The following is a 21,402-nucleotide window of genomic DNA, read 5'->3' as shown; positions in this document are numbered from 1 at the left end:
TCATTTTAACATATATTTATATAGGTATTTTTGTATTAACTGCAATATTGTCGTTGGGTACGGCGTACCGATGAAATCATAGCTCTGCCAATACCGACGACAATAAAAAAAAAGGAGGATATTGTCGTCTTTCTAAGCTGCAAATGAGGACAAAAACACACTGGGATTGACTGGGAAAAAGAAAAAAAAATACCAACGAATGCACTTCCACTCCCACACACAAAAAACATGCATAAAATAAGGCTTAATACAGTATTTATAGTGTTCAGAGCCAGTCAGATATGTTGTTTACATCCACAGATTTACTGCAATGCCTCTCTTATCTCTGATTTTTCACATTGAGATTTTTTTTTTGAAGCAAATATATTTTGCTGATCGTGTAATGGAGCTCAGAGGCGAGGAGGAGAGAAAGTCTTTCTGCTATACTAGCATCCACTGGCACTTGCTAACAGCATTTTTAAAAACAGACACAGGTACATACTGTATAACGGTGGCATAAAGAGTCAGTGCGTCCCCATATGCAGAAATAAATCTTGACATTAAGGAAAAAAAATTATTCATTACTGCAAAATCACCCCCCAAAAAAAAGCTGGAATTCATTTAGAAAGAAAGGAAGAACCATCACTAAAGCAGCAGTCAAGTTTTTACGCTGCTTTCTTGCTCTGCAGCATGGCCACCGTTACTTTTTCACATCCCTTTTACTTGTTAAAATATTTTCTCTGTTAGCGTAAATAAAAGCATCAGTTGACATTTCCCCTCCGATCCGAGTCCTTTGAGTCCACGGACGACTCCTGGTGGAAAATGAGGTTGATGTTAGCCAGTAAACAGTCTCAACTGGAGAGGCAGAATCATTGCTGAGAAATTCCTCAGACACTTTTTCGCTGACATCCATTTTGAGGAAAAAGGGGGGTCGGAACCAAACGTAATTATGACAGCTCAACACACGCATAAAAACAGGAAAAGAAAAAAAACACCCAGACGTTTCATTAGAGTGGTAAGATTTCTGAGCGCATGTACACAGGTCAAACTGTTCAAGTCAAGTGACAATCATGACATTTCCGAGCACTATTAGTGATCCTGTGAGACTCAGCGGTTGTCTTTCCCACATAATTACTCACAAAAGCATTCGTACCTTTTGGACTTTTACACATTTCGTCTCATTATGACCACAAAATTCAATGTTATGGGATAAATCCACACAAACCAGGGCAAAACGGTGGAGTAGATGGAAAGTGATGCGTAATTTCACAAATCTAGAAAATGTGGGCTTGTTCATTTTCCAATTAAAGAATGATCTGTCATTTTTACCATAAGCAACATAATCTATAAAAAATGTGCACAATCACATTGTATTATTTTTAAGTAGTTTGCATGAAATACGTATTTGATCATCAACCAATAAGCAGGAATTTAGCCGGTAGTTTGTCTTTAAGAAGCTCTCCTATCTTCCACTCCTTACTTGTCCACAAAACCAATCAGACTCCAACCTCTCCACTAAGGGGAAAGTTTTTTAAACCCGCTTTTTTCCCCCCCATATATTCGACTTTTTACAGCAGCCTGAACAGCCAAATTCAGATCTTTTCACTCACGCGTGGCCCGAGCTCGGATACATATCCAATTGTTCTCAAAGCGTTTGCAGTCTGAACGCTCATGTTGCATTTTATTCAACTATTCCATCTCTGATGTGGGACGTGCATCGTAACTCTGCACCAGCAGAAACCAGACGCAATAAATGTGGACGTAAACAATGACTGCAAATTATTATTCTGAAAATTCTGGACTTACAGAGCATCACATCACAATCCCACCTCTCCTGGTTCCGACTGCGCATCTAAACATACTTCTCTACTGAGGCTGCAGTCAATACTCAACAAAAGGCCTGTGCTCAGGAAAGCTTTCTCTTCATTGGCTGCCATTTTGTTGTGATCTTTTGACGGCACCGCTAACTCCCAGGTTTGAATAACTTCACTGCCAAAACACACAATCTTACCACGTATTTTTTGTCTAGTTTCTAGTGAAAACATCGTATTTGTATTGGACACAAGACTAAAAATATTTGGTAAAGATTTGGAGTTTTTGCAGTGAAACTGATCCAGGAACTGTAGCATCCATCATTACAGCGCGATGCTACGTGGAGCCGACTTTCAGTCTGAAAACGTCGACACTAAAGTCTGATTGCTACTAAATAGTAGTATGACCATCATGACCTGCTGTAGGAATGTATCCAAAGAGACCAAAGGGACAAAGTGTTGGTCCAATCTCATTTGGAGTGGGGCTCCACGCAGGATTTCACCAATGATGATGAGAAAGTTCAGGAATCGGCTCAAAACGACACCGGATGATCCGGTCAAGGTTACCAAAGTAACCTGGTCCTGAACTACGCAGAACGTCAATTGTACCAAATACTTATTTCATGCCAAATTAAATATTTTTTTGATCAAACAATGTGATTTTCTGGATTTGTGTGTAAGGTACAGTCTCTCACAGTTGAGCTGAACCTTAGACCTCTCCATTCTCTGTAAGTGGATAAAACACTGATTCCTACTTTGTATAGCCGCCTGTTGCTGTGATTAAATAGATTTTGTTTATCATCTCATCTTGTATCCCATCTTAAAGATCTCGTGACAAAATGTGGGAAAAGTTCAAGTGGCGTTTTTTACCTTTGCAACAAACTGAAAAGTAGAACACTGAAGTCTGCCCTTCCCTCCACTGACTTCATGATTCACTGATAAGGGCACTCATTTAACATGATGGAAGCGTTAGCAATAAAAAAAATAAATCATTGAATGTTATTATGTTACCACCATGTGTCTGTATGGCTCAGTAGACTGACACCCTTTAATTAAAAATAAAAACAGCAAATAAAGTCCAAGATGGGGCTTGAGAAGCATCAACAATGTCTTTGGAGAAGGACAATAACGCGCTTTCGCCATAAATGTTGCACGTCTGTACAGCTAGTTTTCTTTTTTTTTTTCCTTTTCTTTTTTCCTGAAACATTTGACCATAAACTTTTAAACACTTTAAGCTCCACCTGTAAAATATGTCAGACACATAACTCTCATTTCTCTGCAGATCATACAAAAAGAGAATATAAAAATGACAAATATGCAATTGCTAATGACAAAAATAAACAAAACAAACCAAAGTGAAATAAAAAAACAACCATACATCCAGTGTAGGACTTTCACAAATGTGCTCAGCAAAACCTCAACCTGTTCTTTTTTTTTATACATTTAATACATTTATAACATGAAAAATAAAATACACAACAGTATTGACCAATCACCTTTCTGGCCTTGGAGCCACATTGAGTCCATTTACATACCTTAGTTTGTATTCTTTGCCCATTAACTTGATGAGAGCGACACCAATGCTGTCATGTTGAGAAGTTGTGTCTTGGACTTTAAATAGACCCTTGATTTTTCTAACAGTGATTAGTTGGATGGAGTCTGATGCGGGGCATGGAGGGAGGGGGGGTGAGCTGGAAATGCCACTGCGGGAGGTGCAGGTTGGTGGATGTGAGGGTGGGGAGGTGTGGAGGTGAAGGGTGAGGTGGGATGCAGGTGAGGGACGACAGGTTGCTTGGCGGTTGCATGCCTCTACACGTACCACTCTTTCTTAGAAATGACAGAGCCGTCGGTTTGAGAGATCATATCGTCGGCAATTTCAGGTTCTGGGTCGTACTGGAAGGCCAGAGTCCGCTCCCCGTAATCCCGGCTCTCCCCCTCATCCACAGTGAAGTACGGTCTCTTCAGGTCCTCGGATTCGGTGTCGAAATTCCGATCACTCGCCTCGAACCCCCCGGTGTTGCTGATCTGGGTGGGCTTCTTCTCGTCGTCCGAGTCGTCCGGGTACTGGAGGTTCTTGGGGATAGGGGGGTGCGCGGGCATGGCGCCCGCCTTGCTGTACCCGTTGCCGAAGACATGCTTCTTGGTGCTGTAGTCCCCCTTGAAGGTGCGCTGGCGGCGACGCAGGAACACGAAGAGCAGTATTGCCGCCACGATCACCAGGATTACTCCCCCCACAGCGCCCCCGATGGCGGCACCTGCATTGTGCTGCTCCGGAGGGATGCCGTTGCCCCTGGGTGTTGGGTTGATAGGGAGGTCTGGGTAGGAAAAGACAGATGGAAGGGAGTGTGTCAGTGCTCTGGTGGGAGGAGGTGCAACTGTGCAGGTGCATTTTTTTTTTTTTTTTTCAAAACAAAAAAAAGGAAAGATGATGTAAGGGAGACGAGGACGGAAAAGCAAAAGGGAAAGGAAGGACCCCCACCGGACGCCCACAGCCGAGCCCACCCAGTCCCACCGGAGCCTCCAGTGTTGAGGACGACAACATGCAGTTCAGACACGGACAGAATGACATCGACCCCCGGCGGACCCGACAGAGAGAGTCAAAGTTCAGCAGCATGCATCAACCAGAAATGTTAACCATTTACTTAGAAAGCAGCAGCAGGAGAGTTTTTACAGCGCTATAAAGGTAATCGTCTCTTGTTTTGCTACTTAAATGTTTCAGATCAAACTGATTCAAACAGACAAAGACACACACAGCAATTTATGGTGTAATTGCTCCCTAATTCTAGCAACTAACCGTCCCACCTTTGGGGCAAACAACTTTTTTCCAAGTGTAACGTCACACCAAAGCATCTCAATTTAATTTCAGCCAGGACATTGACTAACCAAAATCTTCATTTCCATGCTTTTGGCCTTTCAGCGTTGGATAAGGATTTACTTTTTGAGATATTTTTACCCTGCTTCATGTTGTCAGAGAGGTCAAAGTTCAATGATTTGCAGTTGAAATCAAACCAAAACACAATCAAGCAATACTTACATGATGACCTAAAATTAGGTACCGATCTTATCTATCGGTTATTGACATATTAACAGTTAATTCATGATTAAACAAGCTGAATTTCACAGAAGGTCAGTTTGGTTTCAAACAGCTTTTTCCCTAAAAATATAACCCTTTTTTTTTTTTTTTTAGCACAGCTCAATTTGTTGGGATTTAAAACATCAAAGTGACCAAAAAAAATAATAAAAAAGGGAGTTTATTAAAACACTTTTTCATCTTTTGAATGAATCAGCTTAAAATAAACATAGTGAAAGGCAAACTACAGAGGAGTCCGACATGAAGTAGCTCCACAAGACGTCTTCATCAGCTGTGCAGAGGTAATGAAATGAGAGAGCGCCGCCTGGGATGATTATCAGCAGCCAAGCAAACGCGGACACAAAGCACTGAGAGAGCAGATAAACACGGAGCTCATCCACCGGAGCAGCCGAGCGACACACCAAAGAGACGGCATCGCTTTAAAAGAGGAAATGTGTCGTTTTTATAGAAAGGACCACAGAGAGAGAAGGGAAATAATATGAAAGATATGCATTAATATAGAATGTAACATAATAACATAACATAAACGTAACTTACTGCTGGCTGCATATGACACAGCATTCATGTCTGAGGGTAAAGTGAGACATCGTGGTCAGTCCATTTCTTTTCACAGAACAAAACCTCATGGGAAAAAGCAGCATTTACTACTCAGACAATTCGAGTGAGGAATCAAAGGAAAGGGAAGCTTTTTGTTCGAGAAGCTTTCCCGCTTTTGATATGATTACTAGTCTGGCCTCTGCTTTGATATCTGCTTTATTGCCACTCTATTATGAGACATCTTCATGTAATTGGGATTAGATTTTAACGCCGTCCATATGTTCATCTGGAGCAGATAAACATGAGCGCTGACGCCTTGAACGCAGCTCGCTTGCCTTCTGCATCGGCGTCGCCTTCAAGCTGAGTCAAGGGAAAGAAAACCCATCAGCACAAGCGACAAACTCTGGATTTTTGCAGGAGTTTATGCGAAAGAAAATGATCCACAGGTTCAATGCGATTGTATAAACAGATACCCCTAAATAAAACCAACGACTTTAAATCAACACAACGCAGAAACAACGTTCAAAGCATTTCTCGTGTCATCCAACTCCAACTACCGGTTTGTCTCGGTCAGGTTTTTAAATCTTGATGCGGAAATATTTGCCATTTTGTCTGCATCTAGTTTTGGGCGGGATTTAACTAGGCCATTCAAACATTAGATCATCAACCTCTGCTTTTGCCTCAAGTGCTAACCACATTTTCTGGAGAATCGACTTCTAATCAGCTCCTTCTATCTTCCTGTTTTCTTTTCCCCAGAGAAAAAATAAATAAATCCCGCAGCATGATGTCATCACTTCTGGGAATAGTGTGTTCAGTGTGGTATCTAGTGTTGGTTTTCCACATGTAGAAAGTTCGATTTTGCCCTCATTTGCTGTTTGACATGATTGCTAAGTAGCCAACATGGCGGCAGGTGATCTTATGGTCTTCTTATAAGAGGAAGTAACTTGTGCTGCACAATTCTTGGAAAACTTAGCATTGCAATATTGTTGCTGAAAACTGAAATGACAAAAATCAATCAAATCATCAACTAAACTATTACAGTCAACTAACTACAGCATTCATGGAGTCCTTGAACGTTGGAAAAATGTACAATTTAAATAAAACCACGCATGTGACATGAAAAGAAATCTGAAACAGTCGACGGGTGTGAATATGAATGCAAGGCATCGCAAACAGTGATGCTACGGTGCAAGTCAGCCAAATCAAAACGAACATCACATGGACAAAAGGGACGCATTTTATTATAAAAAGATACTAATTTCAAACATAAAAAGAAAATCTTTTCAAATGATCAACCTGAAGCCTTGAATCAAATCAGTTACGCTTGATAATTACTGCTCTTTATTAGAAACGATGAATCTGAGCATAATGCGGCTATGAAAGGATGGGACTGGGTAAAGTTAAGAAGCGACTGAAGCCTTCTTCTTCTTCTGCTGTAATTAGAATGGCACTCTATCAGTCCAAAAAGGAGAAACCTCCCGAATGCCGCCGCCGCCGCCGCTGCTTTTCTCCCGAGGCCCGGCTGCAAAGCTCTCCAATTTCTAAAGAGGCGCCGGGCACGGTCTCAAATATCAGCTCAGGTTTTAATCTGACCACCTAATGGGATTATTCAGACACAGGCCTTCATTACACACATCAATGGGAGAGCAGAGCCAGGTCACCCCTGCTGGAGAACGCATCCTTCCTCCAGACCCGAAGAGCGGCGGAAATCCAGATGATTGAGGAAGCGAACAGCAAAGGGAAAATATTCGGCTGTAATCCTCTTCACTGCCCCTCGCTGACCTCCTTGGCTAAGATCTGGTTTTGCTCTTTTAAATCCTCATTTCAATCTTAATTAGGGCGATTTTCACCCAGGTGGCTAAAATGAGACATTAACTTTCATTAAAGGGGGTAAAAGAGGCAGTTAAGGTCCAGATCAGAGGCAGTTAAAGGTCCCAACGTCAGCCTTCGAGGTGCTCACTGTTATCTCCACCCCGAGAAAGGATCAACTCTATTTCTTCACCACTAATGACGGAAGGAAGAGGTTTCATGTAAACACAATAATTATAATATCTCAACAGCAGGTAGGCTTTAGATTCTGAACAACAGGAAACTGGAAAAAAGGAAAGATGGAGGCCCAAAAGAGGGAAAGATGGGAAGCAGAGGAGGTAAAAAACAAAAAAGAAAGGAAGGACATGAACTGAGCAAAAAGGAAAGAAGGAAGATGGTTAAATGCGAGGAGGAAAATGTAGGAAACAAAATGGAGAGAAGACTAAAAAAAGACACAAATAAAGGGGTGCAGGGCACAAGGAGGGAAAGAAAAGAGAAAGGATGGACAAAAGTAAAAAACAAAGAAAGAGGGGACGTGGAAAATTACAGAATAGACTGGTAGAAGGAAGGAAAGAAGAAAATATTTTCCACAGTCCACATTTGCCGTTGTGTGGTAACCTTGTAATAAACTTATAAAGTACGGACTTGAACCAACTCTAAACACTCTGAGATTTTTGTGGTGGCCTCCCACCCAGAAAGAACCTGTCCAGGCAAACACAGCTAATGCAAAAAGCTGTGAGGATGCTTTACCCCGATAACCCCGGTGCTATAATTGGAGTACTTTAAAACCTGAGAAAAACACCGTCTAATCCTCATCGGGTGCAGCAGAGGAACAGAGCTTTTATTCTGCAACACAGAAAAACTCACAATCTGCCACTTCTCAGACTGTTACCAAGTCCGCTTCTTCCCCCGCTCTCATCCCCCCCACAAGGTCACTTCAGTGGCTTTGCAAACATGAAGATATCACAAGAAAATAACTCTCTACCAGAGCAGCAGAGTCTTGTGTGAACGCAAGAGGAATCTGAGTAGCCATGGTGCAAACTAATCACGTTTCAGAAACAATATTTTCACCAAAACGTGTCTGAAATGGAGGTGATTTAAAAGCCTGCAGGAGAAGGAGAAGGGAGCAAAGACTCTTTGCTCACCTTCGCTACCAGCAACACCTGCCAAGCGGCAGATAAAGACGACCCCAGCAGCAGCTATGATACTGTTCCAGTAAACAAAAAAGGGGGGCGTCTATTAGCGGCGCAGTGGAAATATGTAGATAGTGGCAGAAACTTTGACTTGCAACGTCTAAGACGTGCAGCTAAGATTAATAGGAGGAAGCACGTTCTGTGATGGGCTATAATTCAGCCCAAAGGCCTAATAGATGCATGCAGGTCAGGAATAACAGGAAATGCTTTGCTTGTTCTAATGCCGCATCCCCGTCGTTTAGGATTAATCATGCAGCTCTGAATGTTTGACATGATAGAAAGGATGATTTACTGGGTCCAAAGGTTTTAGTGGCAAAATCTGCTTCCTTTACAGCAGATCCATCTGAGGCCGCCGTGTTCACAACCGCGCAAAATTATTCATACCGCTTTGCTACAACAACTAACTATGTGTTTTATAGGGATTTTCCTTTATAGACCAACCAACCAACAAAAGCAGCCTAAAATTATGAAGTGAAGAGAAAATTTGTGGTTGTGAATCTTTAAACAAACACTTTGCAGAAGTGTCTTTTCCTCCTTTTGTTATGTCTGCACATTTTTTGGGACGTGCCTTTATGACCTTCCCTGAATTTCTGCCTATTCGTCTCAAGGACAGTCAGTCTGAATGACGGCCGTCTGTGCAAATGTAACGTCTTGCCAGAGAGATTCTGGTCTTTAATTCCAGTTTCAACACAGATGATTGAAATTAATGAGTTATTTCTTGAATATATCATCAAATTCTGCAAAGGCAAAGGAAGCCATAGATTTGCTTTAAGAGTGTTGAACCTGAGAAACATATAAAGCTTGCAGTAAAGAGTAACTAAACCCCAAATCAACTTTTTATTTGGCAGATGAACTGTATAAATTGAGCCTTAAGGGTGGTATCTTTATGTTCTCAGTCTCTAATAACAAGACAAAGTTGATAGATGTGTCCTTGGTCTTCTTGGGTTGAGCTTCAATTAACCCCTTCCTCTAAGCCTCACACCTGGCCACGCCCCCAAGCATATCTTGACTCCGCCCACTTTGGTGCAATTTTTCAAAAATTGTCTGGGATCTTCACAGAACAGATTATCGTATTCTGAGATCAAATTACATACAGTTGGACTCTTTTTTTTTATTAAATATGACTTCTCGAGGCTTTAACGTAGTAAATCCAAAAGTAGGTTACATTTCTCAGGGTTTTCTTTGGTAAAATGGGTGAATTATTGATTTTTAATTCACATTAATGAGCCATTTTGAGTGGGGTCACATAAAATCCCATCATAAATAATAATTTGAAGTTTGTGGCTACAAATCTGGAAAAGTTTAAGGAGCGTGACTAGCTGTGCCAGGCGTTGTAAAGCAGGCGCATCGTTAAAAGAGGAAAACGGTAAACAAGTGCAACCCCAATAAAAACAAAAAGGAAAGAAGGAGATCTTGTAGTGGAAATGATTTGCGGCTTCTGAAAAGCAGCAGACTAGATACAGAGCAAGGGTTTTTATTTCAGTGGAAGCCACAGCATAAAACAAACAGCAGGAGTGCCGAATGTTCAAAGATGCTGAAGGAAAGGAGCGTCTGACGCAGAAGGGCCTTTTAGAGCGAGAAAGGAGCTGTTTCCCAACTCTGTCCTGCAGGTTTCTAGGTGTGCTGCAGTCGTGTCTGCACACGACAAAAAGGCGAAACAGAAGGAGCTGAACATTCCTGAGACTTAGCAACAATCTCTTGGACAAGGTTATGACAGAGGCTGGGAAAATGAAAAGGATTTCAAAGCGCGGTGCAGGGAGTGGTGCAATAATGTGACTAATCGAGGAACAAGCAGCAGACAACAGAGGATCAAAAGGAAATGCAGGAAGAAGTTGGGGAGTGTTGACAGGCGGGAAAAAGGAAGATGGAGAGGGGCGCTTTGGAGAAGTCGGCGACGGTGACAACGGCAAATAAAGAGTGGCATAATGAGCGAATGACGACGGGGACAATCGGAGAAGACGCATTAATTCAGTGGATCCAGAGATCCTCATTACTTCCCCTGTCTGAATTTGCCAGTAGTTGTGAAGTCATGGAAATGTAATTCTGCCACAACGAATAAAAGCTCGTCACTGACGGGAATTAAACATGCTTCATGGGGAGCTGCAGCTGAGGCAAATCTCGCCACTGATTTCTTTCTTCCACATCCACGCTTCCTTTCCTCGCCATTTGTCAAAAATACTTCTCATTTCACTATCACTTACGGAGCAGAGCCCACCTCATACGCAGCAGGTAAATGCCACTTGCTGCACTAAAACCTTCAAACCCATAACTCAAATTGAGTTTCTTTCTTCCAAACGGCCAGTGGATCAGAAGTGGGAAGAGGGGGCGTGCTGGAGGAGATAACGCAGCGAAACGCTCTCATCAAAACACCGGTGACATCATCTCTGCTCCGCATGTGTGAACATGCGGCAACCTGCAGGATCGATCCTGTCGCAGGAACACAGCAGGGTGCTGCGTGAGTTCTGTCGAAACTGCTCTTCCGGCGCCGCGTAGACGGAAGGAAACCCTTAAACTCGTTCACATGTCGTCGTGTTTCAGCTACAAAACTCTACGTATTTTATTGTTGCTTTATGTGAAATTGAACATAATCACACATGAAAAATTTCATGTTTTAGGTAAGTGTCTGAAAAAATGTAAAATACATAACTGAAGTAGGTAGTATATGTTTTCTTTTATATGTTTCTTAAACATGTCCTGACAGTATTGACATATGTGCTCTTTTACCTCCACCCTGTGGTCCTACTGCCATCTACAGAAATTCACCGAAACAACCAATCAGAATCAGAGGGAGTGTCCGAGCGCTGTCAATCACGCTTGTGTACGCTGCAGCTGTACTAACGGCTGAGAAACATCTTGCAGTTGCAGGAAAACCGTTTATCTGCCACCATGTGTGACCATGTTAACTAGCTTTGTACGCAGCAATTAATCTGCCTGTTTCAAAAGTTCAAGCACAAAATTCATTAGGCATTAATACACACAGTGGAAACTGTCTTGGGATTAGCCTGAAGCCAACATCTACAATCCTCATCTCCACTGAAGGGGTTGCAGCCAATCAGTGGTAAGAAAAAATAACCATACCGCCTCAGAATCAGCTGCTTTGCACCTTTCAAATATTTTAAATATGCTCAACAAAAAAATCTTGAGTCAGATCAATTTGTGGTCACGTTCCACAGAAAATCGGCAAATTTGTTGAAATAATCTTGCTGCAGAGATCCGTAGCTCTGACTCGATACAGATTAATAAATCTGTGGCAGACATGAATTTAGGTTGTTGGTTTAATCAGGTGAGACCAAAAGGAGAACTAACCAATCAGAACACACTTCACCTGCTGAGAAACATGGAGGGAAGCTGCAGAGTTACAGTGAAGATGGACGGGGTGTAATTTCCCCTCTTTGTGTTTGTGTGATACCTGATAACTCGATACGTTTGTGGTTGTGACGTGATAAAATGTGAAGTGTGTGAATACTTCTGGAGACATTTTGCTCTCTCTGCTCTTCACCGATGGTCAGAACACACAATGTGCTGATTCACAGCAGGAATAAACAAAGTTACAGCCATTTTCACAAAGCCGGGGTATCGTAAACACAAACGCCACATTAAGGTTGGAAACGCTTCTTTGTGTGTTTTTTTTTTCTTTTTTTTCTGAGCTCTTGTAGATAATCACTTTGTGCTACAGGGGCCTTTTTCTAATCACTTTAAATGCACTTTTAATGAGCGATGAATATTTACAGCAGCATCTTAACACCAGTGCTCCTTTAAAAACATGTTTGCTCATAACGCAGCATTATTAAACCGTCTCTCCCTTTATTGCCGGGCTGCATGCGGCTCCAAAGCCGAGCGGAAAGGCTGTTATTGGGTCAGCGGCTCGCAGCAAACGGATCCGCACATTAGGATGCGTTGAGCCGGAAAAGGTCAGGGCTCCGTTTGTTTACCGTAACTGTCCTGCTCTCAACTTCTTCACTAATTGTTTTTATGTATATATTTTTTTATTTCTGCTGCCCGGTTGTTACGTTGGGAACGTAACGAGCGAATCGGCGAGCAGCTTTGGAGCCAGCGGTCAGACTCTGGGACAGCATGTGACCTACTTCATCAGGCTCTCAGGGAGGCGTGACAGATCCAACACCACACGGCTGGACAGCGAGGAGGAGGAGGAAGGAGGATGAGGAAGAGGAGGTGAGATGGGCCGAAGGGGGCTCAGCCAATCCCCCCCCCGCCGCTCCATCTGTCTGCCACATCCCTCTCCTCTGCATATCCTCCGGAGAGCAGAAACGGCAAGCCATGCAGAAACAAATGTTAAGATAAATCACTTCGATCTCAGCTGCTCTTCTCTCACATGCTCTCTCTCCCCGGTGACATTTGCATTTCAAGTGTCCAGTCAGGCCGTTGCGTCTTCTTCTTCTCCAAACGGTGAAATAAAACCCGTCCGTTCCGGAGAAAAAGGGAGCATCCCTCTCCTCCATTTTACGCAGCGCTTACTCTGGCACGGAACAACGCCGCGTAGGGTTCAAGGGCCGGCCTGCGCTACCCGAGCAACGGGAGCAGTCCGTGCTAATGTCTCATTTGGATAATGAGGTGTGATCTTGGCAGGATCTGAGACGCAGGCAACCCCCGCGCCAGCAGCCGAAGACGTGGGGGCGAGGAAGTCGCTTCATCATCCTAAAGATGCGAAAGCCTGCAGGTTTGTAGATGTCAAAGCAGAAAGTTCAAGGGTGATGAGAAACACGCAGGAGGAGGTGGAGGCGTGTGTGTGTGTGGGGCGGGGGGGGTCCTCAAATGTCTGCTCAGCTTCAAATGAGAGTGTAATAACACACAAGACACACATGTGGCCTTTGGGTCTATGAATAATGCAGGCGGCGATGTGAGACGGCGACGCCGCAATATGGTATAGAGCGCAGATTGAGACGGATGACAGGGAAAGACAAACAAATTTCACATTGCAAAGGGAACCCTGTGCAAAGCTGACATCGTAACGTCTCTCATCTCTGTTTGGGAACAGAAAGAGACAAATGGCTGAACAGAGAAGCACCGCTGTTAGATGTCAGTAATATATGGTGCGTTACTTGTTCCATTCAAGGATCTTCTTGCCGTTGTCTTTATAACACAGAGAGATGGATGTGACGTCACTTTGAGACAGGCAACATAGACCGTAGCAAAATCTACGCAGACCTGTGGTAAAGGGTCTAACAGGTCTGCCAACCTCAAACTCCATGGTTGGTTGCTGGGATTTTATGGGATAAGTCAACACACAGTGTGAAAGTAATTCAAATAGCAAATTAAACGTGTAAAACAAGGTGCTGGGTATCTGCAGGTTTCATCAAGTCAAATTTAAGACTTTTAAAGACCTTTTTAATGCTAGCCTGAATTAAATTTAAGACTTTAAAAACTATAAATAGAGGAGCCCTGCTGACTCATATGGGCTGACAACAGAAGTGAGCCACTGGCAAAAATGAACAACATCCAGCCAAACGGTGACATTTGTCCTTACCCACGATAGCTGCAAAAAAAAAGCTAGCTAGCTAGCGTGAGTATAACAGCAACAAAAATGTCTGTGTGTGAGTCAAACTTTTGCCCGACCGAAAAGTCTCACAAGCAAAAGCAAAACATAAGATCGAATCGTCACCAAAGCATGTAAAACCTTTGATTTGCATATTTAAGACCAATTTACATTTCTTAAAACTAAAGACATTTTAAGAGCTTCATTTTACATCCATGAGTTTAAGACTTTTTAACATTTGTTAAGGATGTGCATACACTCCGGTATGGAACAAAAACAAAACATTCCCACATCATGATACCACCACCACCATGTTTTACTGTGTTTTCTTGCACATAAGCCTGAAAGTTCAACTTTGGTGACAACTTGTGGCAAAATCCTAACTGGACTTTCTATGGTTTTCCTGCAACAACTGTGATATAACTCCTTAGGTTTGCAAAGTATTTAACAAGCAGCTAGGCTAACCTTTCTGTCATTTAAGCCTGGGATCGGTGCAGCTCCTCCAAGTATTCAACTTTACACTAAAATTTAAAATATCTACATCAAATGTAGCTTCTCAAATTGAATTGATAAGCTAAAGGCCAAAGTGATCAGATTGTTTTACAGTGAGACGTTTTCTTCTGCAGAAACTCTTGAATATAAGTTTTCTGTGATTCAAAATGATAATATTGTTAGGGGAAGTTGCGTTCTGCTACCAGAGTAGAGTTTTAGCAACTTGAAGAATCGATGCAGGAGTGCCCTCAAGTCGTTCTGGGGGCTTGCAGCAGCACGTTAGATGTCAGGGATGCTGCATCCAGTATGATAAAATCTTTATCTGATGGACCAGATTTGATCAGATTTTATCAGTCAAATCCCTAAAATGAACCTTCACAGCGACAGCGTGAATATCTGGAGGATTTATGACAGGTGCTTTTTTAGCATCACCATTTTCTCCTGTTGTTGCTTCATCACACCATTTCTGGATGTGATATTTACACTGAGACGTGACATTTTAAGCATTTGGATACAGTTACTGTTCTACATTTGCGCCATTTGTCTCCATCACAGATTTTAGTGCGAGTTTATCTTCTAGGTAATTCCTTTTTTTTGTGTGTGTTTGTTTTTCACCCCCTCTCATCATCTCTGTGCTTTATCCCCTTAATATCAGTGAAATGTAGGAATTAAAGGATGGAGAAAGCGACATCCAGCAAGCAGCGGCGGTTGACACAGGCTGTTACGTAAAGTCATGTAAACAGCCTTCTGCCCTCTTTTCCACCTCTGCTCCGCTCCCAGATGCTGTTTGCCTCGGAGCTTATTTCTGCCTTCCATCTTTCGCTACTCGGCTAAATTCGAAAAAAATCAGATTCGCTGGAGCATCTCATGCGATCACGTGTTTTATTTATATTTCCACAGAACGTTTCCCGACTTATTTGGTTCATTTTCACCACATGTCGGAGGTTTTATTTTTTATTTTTTTTACCATTTTCTCTGGTAACTTGATTTTCCCCAAACAGAAGCTGACTGTTGCTTGTTCAGGCAGGCGTGAGCAGAAGCTGGCAACGATAGTCCTGTGTTTTCCGAGGCGTCCGTCCTCCTGCCTTCTCTCTAAACTTACGAGAGCGCTCCATCCAGTCTAACCCGTGTGGTGAGGCCCTGCAGCACAACTGACACAAATGGAGAAGTACAGCTGATCCATGAGTGTTGGGGGGCGGAGGGGTTGATCTCTGAAAGGTTCACAAACATGATGCCCCCTGACAGATCCCACATCCTTCCAGCTGATCCTGAATAAATGCGCCGTCTTCGTACGGTTTTCTCACACAAACCGGCTCTTATGTGCGAGAGCATAAATCTCAAACTTGGTAAACAAATATATCCAAGAATACGGAAAGCAAAAACTTTCCCACATGTCAATTTACTGTTAACTGCCAAGAATTAAGGAAAAACCAAACCACACATCTGCTTTCTCAGAGGCGATAATGACATAATTGTAAGGCCGTCCCGACAAAACGGCCATTCATCACGCCGCATTATGAGCTGGGAAGAAATTTAAGGTGGCGGCATTGATTTGTTTCAAACACAAAAAACAAAAAACAGAGCGCGGTGGTGGAAAGCTGATTATCCTAATGAAAGACTGATTCAGCTCTGGTGAGCTGGAGGACGATCTCTGAGGTCTAACCGCTTCACTCAGCCCCTCTTCCTGCGGCTTCCTCCGCCTGCTTGACTGGCATTCCTATTAGACGCTTTGAAACGCTGCAGAGTGATTGGTCAAAAAAACAACCTCCGTAGTGGCGCTGGTTTAATTGTCTTTACTTTTCAGTGCGGCCTCTGAAGCCTGTTGGTAATTAGCTGATTGATCATTTCTGACGACTCGTCAACTTTATCTCTGGAGATTTCTGAACTGCATGAAAATGAGGCGGGAAGCATCACATGACGCCTCCCTCTTCCGCCTTTTCTTCCCTGAGAGCGGGGACAGATTAAAAACCGAGAAGTGCTTCATTAGATTCTGACACCGTATCTGCAGAACACGTGTCGTTCGTGGAAAGCCGCCGTCACCCGCGCGACTTACTATTGTCGCCGCCATCCGAGCTGCGAGCGCCATCCCTGAGCTAATTGAAACAAGGCCCGCCGTGGCCCCCGCCGATATCTGCGGCGCCGCAGCACCTGCAAATCCGTCAGTAAAAGAAGCTTGATTAAAATGCGCTTTCCTTTAAGAGCTCCATCAGCGCTGCATCCCACAGTGAGAAAATAGCTTTTTTTCCTCCCATACAAACAAGTTGTCAAGGACATTTTATCTCCCTGACACAGGTGGCGGGGGCTGGCTAACCGACAGGTGTGCCGCGCATTACCCTGTCAATCTAAAAAATTAACTTGGAAATGAAAACAAAAAAAAAAATAAATAATAATAAAAAAAAAAGAGCCGCCACCAAAATCATGCACATCCCAGCGAAAAGTCGAGCTGGAGGGAAGTTTTGAATCTTGAGTGCTCGGGCTTCACTTTTTGTCGTTACTTTGTTAAAGTTGACTGGAGGCTAAAGAGACCATCTGGCTGAGTTATTGATTCTCAAACAACTCCGTCGAGAGCCTCTAAGTCTCAAAAACATTAAAATTAGACTTTAACAAGAAGAAAAATGCGTGTTTTATGTTTTCCAACCCTCCAGCTCCTTGAATTATTGAACAAATGCATGGAGGCTGCTGCCTCGTCACCTTCCTGCGCTGCAAAGGGCAGTTGGGTGGCGATACCTAGACCTCACTGTGTGCAGACTGCAACACCATGTCAGCCTGCAGGTTAATGACTCATCAGCAGTTTGTTCAGCTCCAATTATACGCAGCACATGTCAAGTTGGCACAAGTCTGTTGAATTTCAGTAGAAAGTATTTTGTTAAACCTGAATTTTGCCTGAAACGGATCTTCATTCATTCGGTTTCTTCAAACCGATTTGAAGAAAATTCACATTAAGCACAAAAGGCACAGGAATGAAACCTGCAGTCATATTTAAGAAATAACTGAATAAGTGCTTAGATGAGATTTACTGACAATAACAACCCTTAAGCAGGTATCAGCCAAATTTAAATCAAGTTTAGATTTTTCACTTTAATTAAAAGTCAGGACAAATATTAGAAACAATTGTACTTCGATTAATGAGATTCATATGTGAAAATAATTGTAATGAGTTAAAACTGTTTTTAAATTAAAAAAAATATTGTATAAAAATAATTTTCTAAACAAATACAACAAGGTTTAGCTCGAGTTTCTTGGAGTTAAGTTTTAGAAAAATATACAGAAAAGATTGTGCTGTTTTCATTTCCATAATGCTTTATATATAAAAAATGAAGATAAAAACAACTTATGCTTCCACCTACATTTTTTCAGTCTGCACATCGACAGGAATATAAATATTGTTTATCTATTTCTGTGAATTGTTGTTTCTTTGTTTTATTTTCCATTTGTTTTTTCAGCAATGTGTGGTTTTGACTTTTGGATGGAAAGGTTAAAAACGAAAATAAATATCTGTTCTTTTCTCATCTTGAATTTCATGTGTTCATTAGTGGTAAGCACAAAAAAAAAATCATCATAATTAACACAAATAAATGTTTCAAAACATCATCCTGTGTAATAAATCTATTTAATATGTTTCCTTTTGTGAACAGAGTTACTGGAATAAATGAACTTTGATGAAATATTCAAATTTATTAAATATGACTGCATAAAGGGATTTATTCTGCACCAGCATAAAGATAAAACTGCACTGCCCCAGTCAGTTTGAATCAAAAGCGCTGAACTCTGCCGCTTCAGATCATCCACAGCCATTTTTGAGCTGCTCTGCAATTTGACGGGGCGCCACGCTGGAGCTGAGCCTCTGAACTGTGCATTAGGAGGAGAGGCTGGCTGTTCTCGCCTTAACTTGACAGTGTTACTATGGGAACCGGCAACGTGCTTTTAAGGCTTGTAAGGCACCCTTTGGGAAATTCAGTGCTCCTGGCCATGTAACAGTATAGAACAACACTTGGAGCTTGTTTCCAGCCAGCTTATTACTTCAGAGGGTACAAAAAGACGACCAGGTGCTGTGTGATGTTTAATATTCAGGACAGGTTTCGCAGTGAATGTAATTCCACATATCAAGGATGGAGCTTTCTTTTTTTTGTAGTGGAAATAAAAGCAGCCTTCAGACTGTCAGACTAAAAATATGACATGCTGAAACATATGAAATGATATATTAAAATGACACTGAATCTCGCAGATTCAATTGTGAAGGCCACACCCCTTTTTGGGATATTTCCAAAAGGAGGTGTGGCCTAGATGAAAGTTATCTCCCCGAGTGCGTGGCTGTCTTAAAGTTGTGAATGTGAGCTTGAGTAAAAATGATTATAACAGCGTTTTATTTGCTAATTTAGGAACTTCGTGTAGCTAAAGGTTATGTAGTAATAATTGGAACTGTAGCACACTGTCCAGTTTGGCTCCTGCCTCTTTAAAAGCCACACCATTTGGGTGCAGCCTGATCCTGACAGAGTGCATTTGTTGCTCAGTATTTGTTTGACAACAAGTCAAACAAGCCTCTGGCAACAATTATGCAAATCTTCCACTGATTTTATGAAGTTAAGGACGACAAGCCTCAACAAGTAGCTCTGAAGAAATGTCTTTTGTTGTTTTGTACTTTGAAGAAACCTAAAGGTTGCAGGAAAAGGGATCCTAATGCACCGTTTTATGGTTCCTAATTATGTGCAATTCACTACCTGAGATTGTTCATCACAGAAAGTTGCCACTGTTGTTTCCTCCTGCTAAGAAACAAGGAGTGATTTCACAGATTCATTATTCATTTTGTTTCACCTGCTGCTTAAGAAATCTGCAAGCCTTTAAACAGTTGCAAACCTAAAATACGTTGTCTTTTTTTTTTTTTTTTAAACTAGACAAACTGAAACTGAGCACACTCCAATCATGTACCCACGCATTGTTCACTTTGCTCACACAATAAAAATTATGCAGACAAATGAGGAGAATAAGCAAAGACTACTGGGACCGCAGCATTGTGGTTTGTTAATTTAAGCGATCAATGAAAAAGGAGAAATGGAAAAATTACTTTGGTGCATTTGCTTTGTGCAGTTCTTTATGCTAAACACCCGATGCAAGCTGGTCCACATTGATTCAGAGTTTCTAAAGGTTCTTTAAGAGTTTCTGATATATATATTATTACACTCTGCAAACAATGTCGCCACATCTGTCGACTTGTTTTTTTCTTTTTATTCCTGAGCCTTATTGCTGCAAGAGAAATAAGACATGGAAAGAGAGGATGCAGAAGCAAATGCCACTGTAAGGAACAGCTGTTCATTTCACACCAAGCACAGCAATTCCAGAGACACGAGTTAACATGCAAAGCAATGCAAGTTAGAACACGCCAGATTCCCTGAAACCAAGCAGCTTAGAGAGAGAGAGAGAGAGAGAGAGAGAGAGAGAGAGAGAGAGAGAGAGAGAGAGAGAGAGAAAAGTCCTTCCAGTCCAACCAGACCAAAACTGAAACAGTCCCCCAGAGCCACGCACACAGCTGCTACCAATCAGAGGAAGATCCCCTCATCTTTAGGATGTATAGCGGGATCTGGTTTGTAATGGATAGCAGAGGCTTTGTCCGTCTCCTAAGGGTTAGAACCACGAGGAACCACAGAGTATGTGTGCCTGCAATTATGTGGAAGGGTAGAAAACTGAATCAGTTTTGCTCAGCATTTTGTTTTCCCCCCAGAAGAGACAAAAGAAGCAGAAGAGGCACGAGCAGTTTGAGCAAGTTATGATCAATACAGTGCCCTCACCTAAAAACCCCCCAATTTCCTGTGGGTTTATTCTGGGCGCTGATAATAGACCTGTGTTCGTTGCTCCCACACGTGTTTGGATGTGTGATGGGAGTTGTTCTAACAAGCTGTGTGGAACTCTGATACTCAGACACCGAGACGCACAGATGATTTGTGACAATCAACTGGTCTGTTCGTGTGTGCAGCTGCAATGCCTTGCAGAAGTATTCCTGCGTCTCGGTGTTTTTCTCGCCCATTTTGCCACCGCAGACCACAGTGTATTTTGAGGGGATTTCTTTTAATAGATCAACACAAAGTAATGCGTAATTAAAGAAAACCTGGTTTTCATTTACCGTTGCAAAAACAAAAATCTGTTAAGTGTGGCTTGCATTAGTATTTACTCCTTTTAACCCCACTGCTCCCCAATTAGATTTACGTCAAGACTTTGAGTGGGCCATCCTCAGACATTACATGCTTTGATGAATGTTTCTGTTAGTTGTAACATCAACCTCTGCAGCAGCTTTTCTTCACAGCCCTTCTGACCAACGTTCTGGTCGTTCCCACAGCAAGGCGACGCCGCGCCAACGTTTTTCTTGATGTGGCCTGTTCACAGTAATTGGCAGAACTCGCTTTCTGATACAAATAAGAGTTTTGCATGTGGGCCAAAAAGTTTAACTTAATTTAATGTGGCCCTTAAGTTGCAGTCACTTGATTCAAAATGTTATCACATAAAATGATTTTTAATTGTACAGTACAAGCAGATTGGAAAGAAGCAGGATGATTAAAATGTATTTTTGTTGTAGCATTAAGAAAATGTGAGCAAAAAGCCCAACTATAGTGAGGGACTGGCATTGTTAGCTCAGTGATAGAAGGGTAAGAATAATATATTTACTTATTTTTGATCATTATAAAGCAAATTGTAGAAGTGATGTCATATTGTTGGACAAAAAGAAAAGACCAGTTTGTTTAATTGTCAGTTTAGTTCAATTAATTTATTTAACGAGGAGGAAAAATGTTTGTGCATAATTTGCAGTTTTGTGTTGTTACTATTCAGTTTGCCTATATTTTCAGAAATATTAGATTTTTATGCCAATATGAAACTAAAGTGGACTTCTGATGACCACAGTGGCTCCCAGTTCATTTGAGTTTGGAACCTCTGGTTTAGGTATCAGAGTGAATAAAAATGTTTTATTTTGTAAAGCACTGTGTGTTGCTGTCTGATGGATACTGTATT

At 42.0% G+C, this 21,402-nt stretch overlaps 1 protein-coding gene across 7 annotated transcripts in view; it reads right to left on the bottom strand.

Moving 5' to 3' along the window:
* Positions 1–21,402, bottom strand: part of nectin1b (nectin cell adhesion molecule 1b) — a 222,878-nt gene that overhangs the window by 114,006 nt on the left and 87,470 nt on the right. The window contains exons 6-7 of one of the 7 annotated variants that reach the window (XM_008426431.2): positions 5,419–5,448; positions 239–4,105 (exon numbers count right to left, since the gene is read on the bottom strand). The exons of 5 other annotated variants lie outside the window; for them this stretch is intronic. In XM_008426431.2, coding sequence (XP_008424653.1) covers positions 3,600–4,105; positions 5,419–5,448 — 536 coding nt within the window. In that variant the 3' untranslated portion in view covers positions 239–3,599. Of the gene's footprint in view, positions 1–238; positions 4,106–5,418; positions 5,449–21,402 lie in introns of those variants that run through there. One more of the 7 variants, XM_008426432.2, reaches the window with a different exon arrangement.

Source organism: Poecilia reticulata, linkage group LG13 (genome assembly GCF_000633615.1).
Source record: "Poecilia reticulata strain Guanapo linkage group LG13, Guppy_female_1.0+MT, whole genome shotgun sequence".
Classification (NCBI taxonomy): Eukaryota; Metazoa; Chordata; class Actinopteri; order Cyprinodontiformes; family Poeciliidae; genus Poecilia; species Poecilia reticulata.
This window is presented reverse-complemented; position numbering and strand designations above follow the sequence as displayed.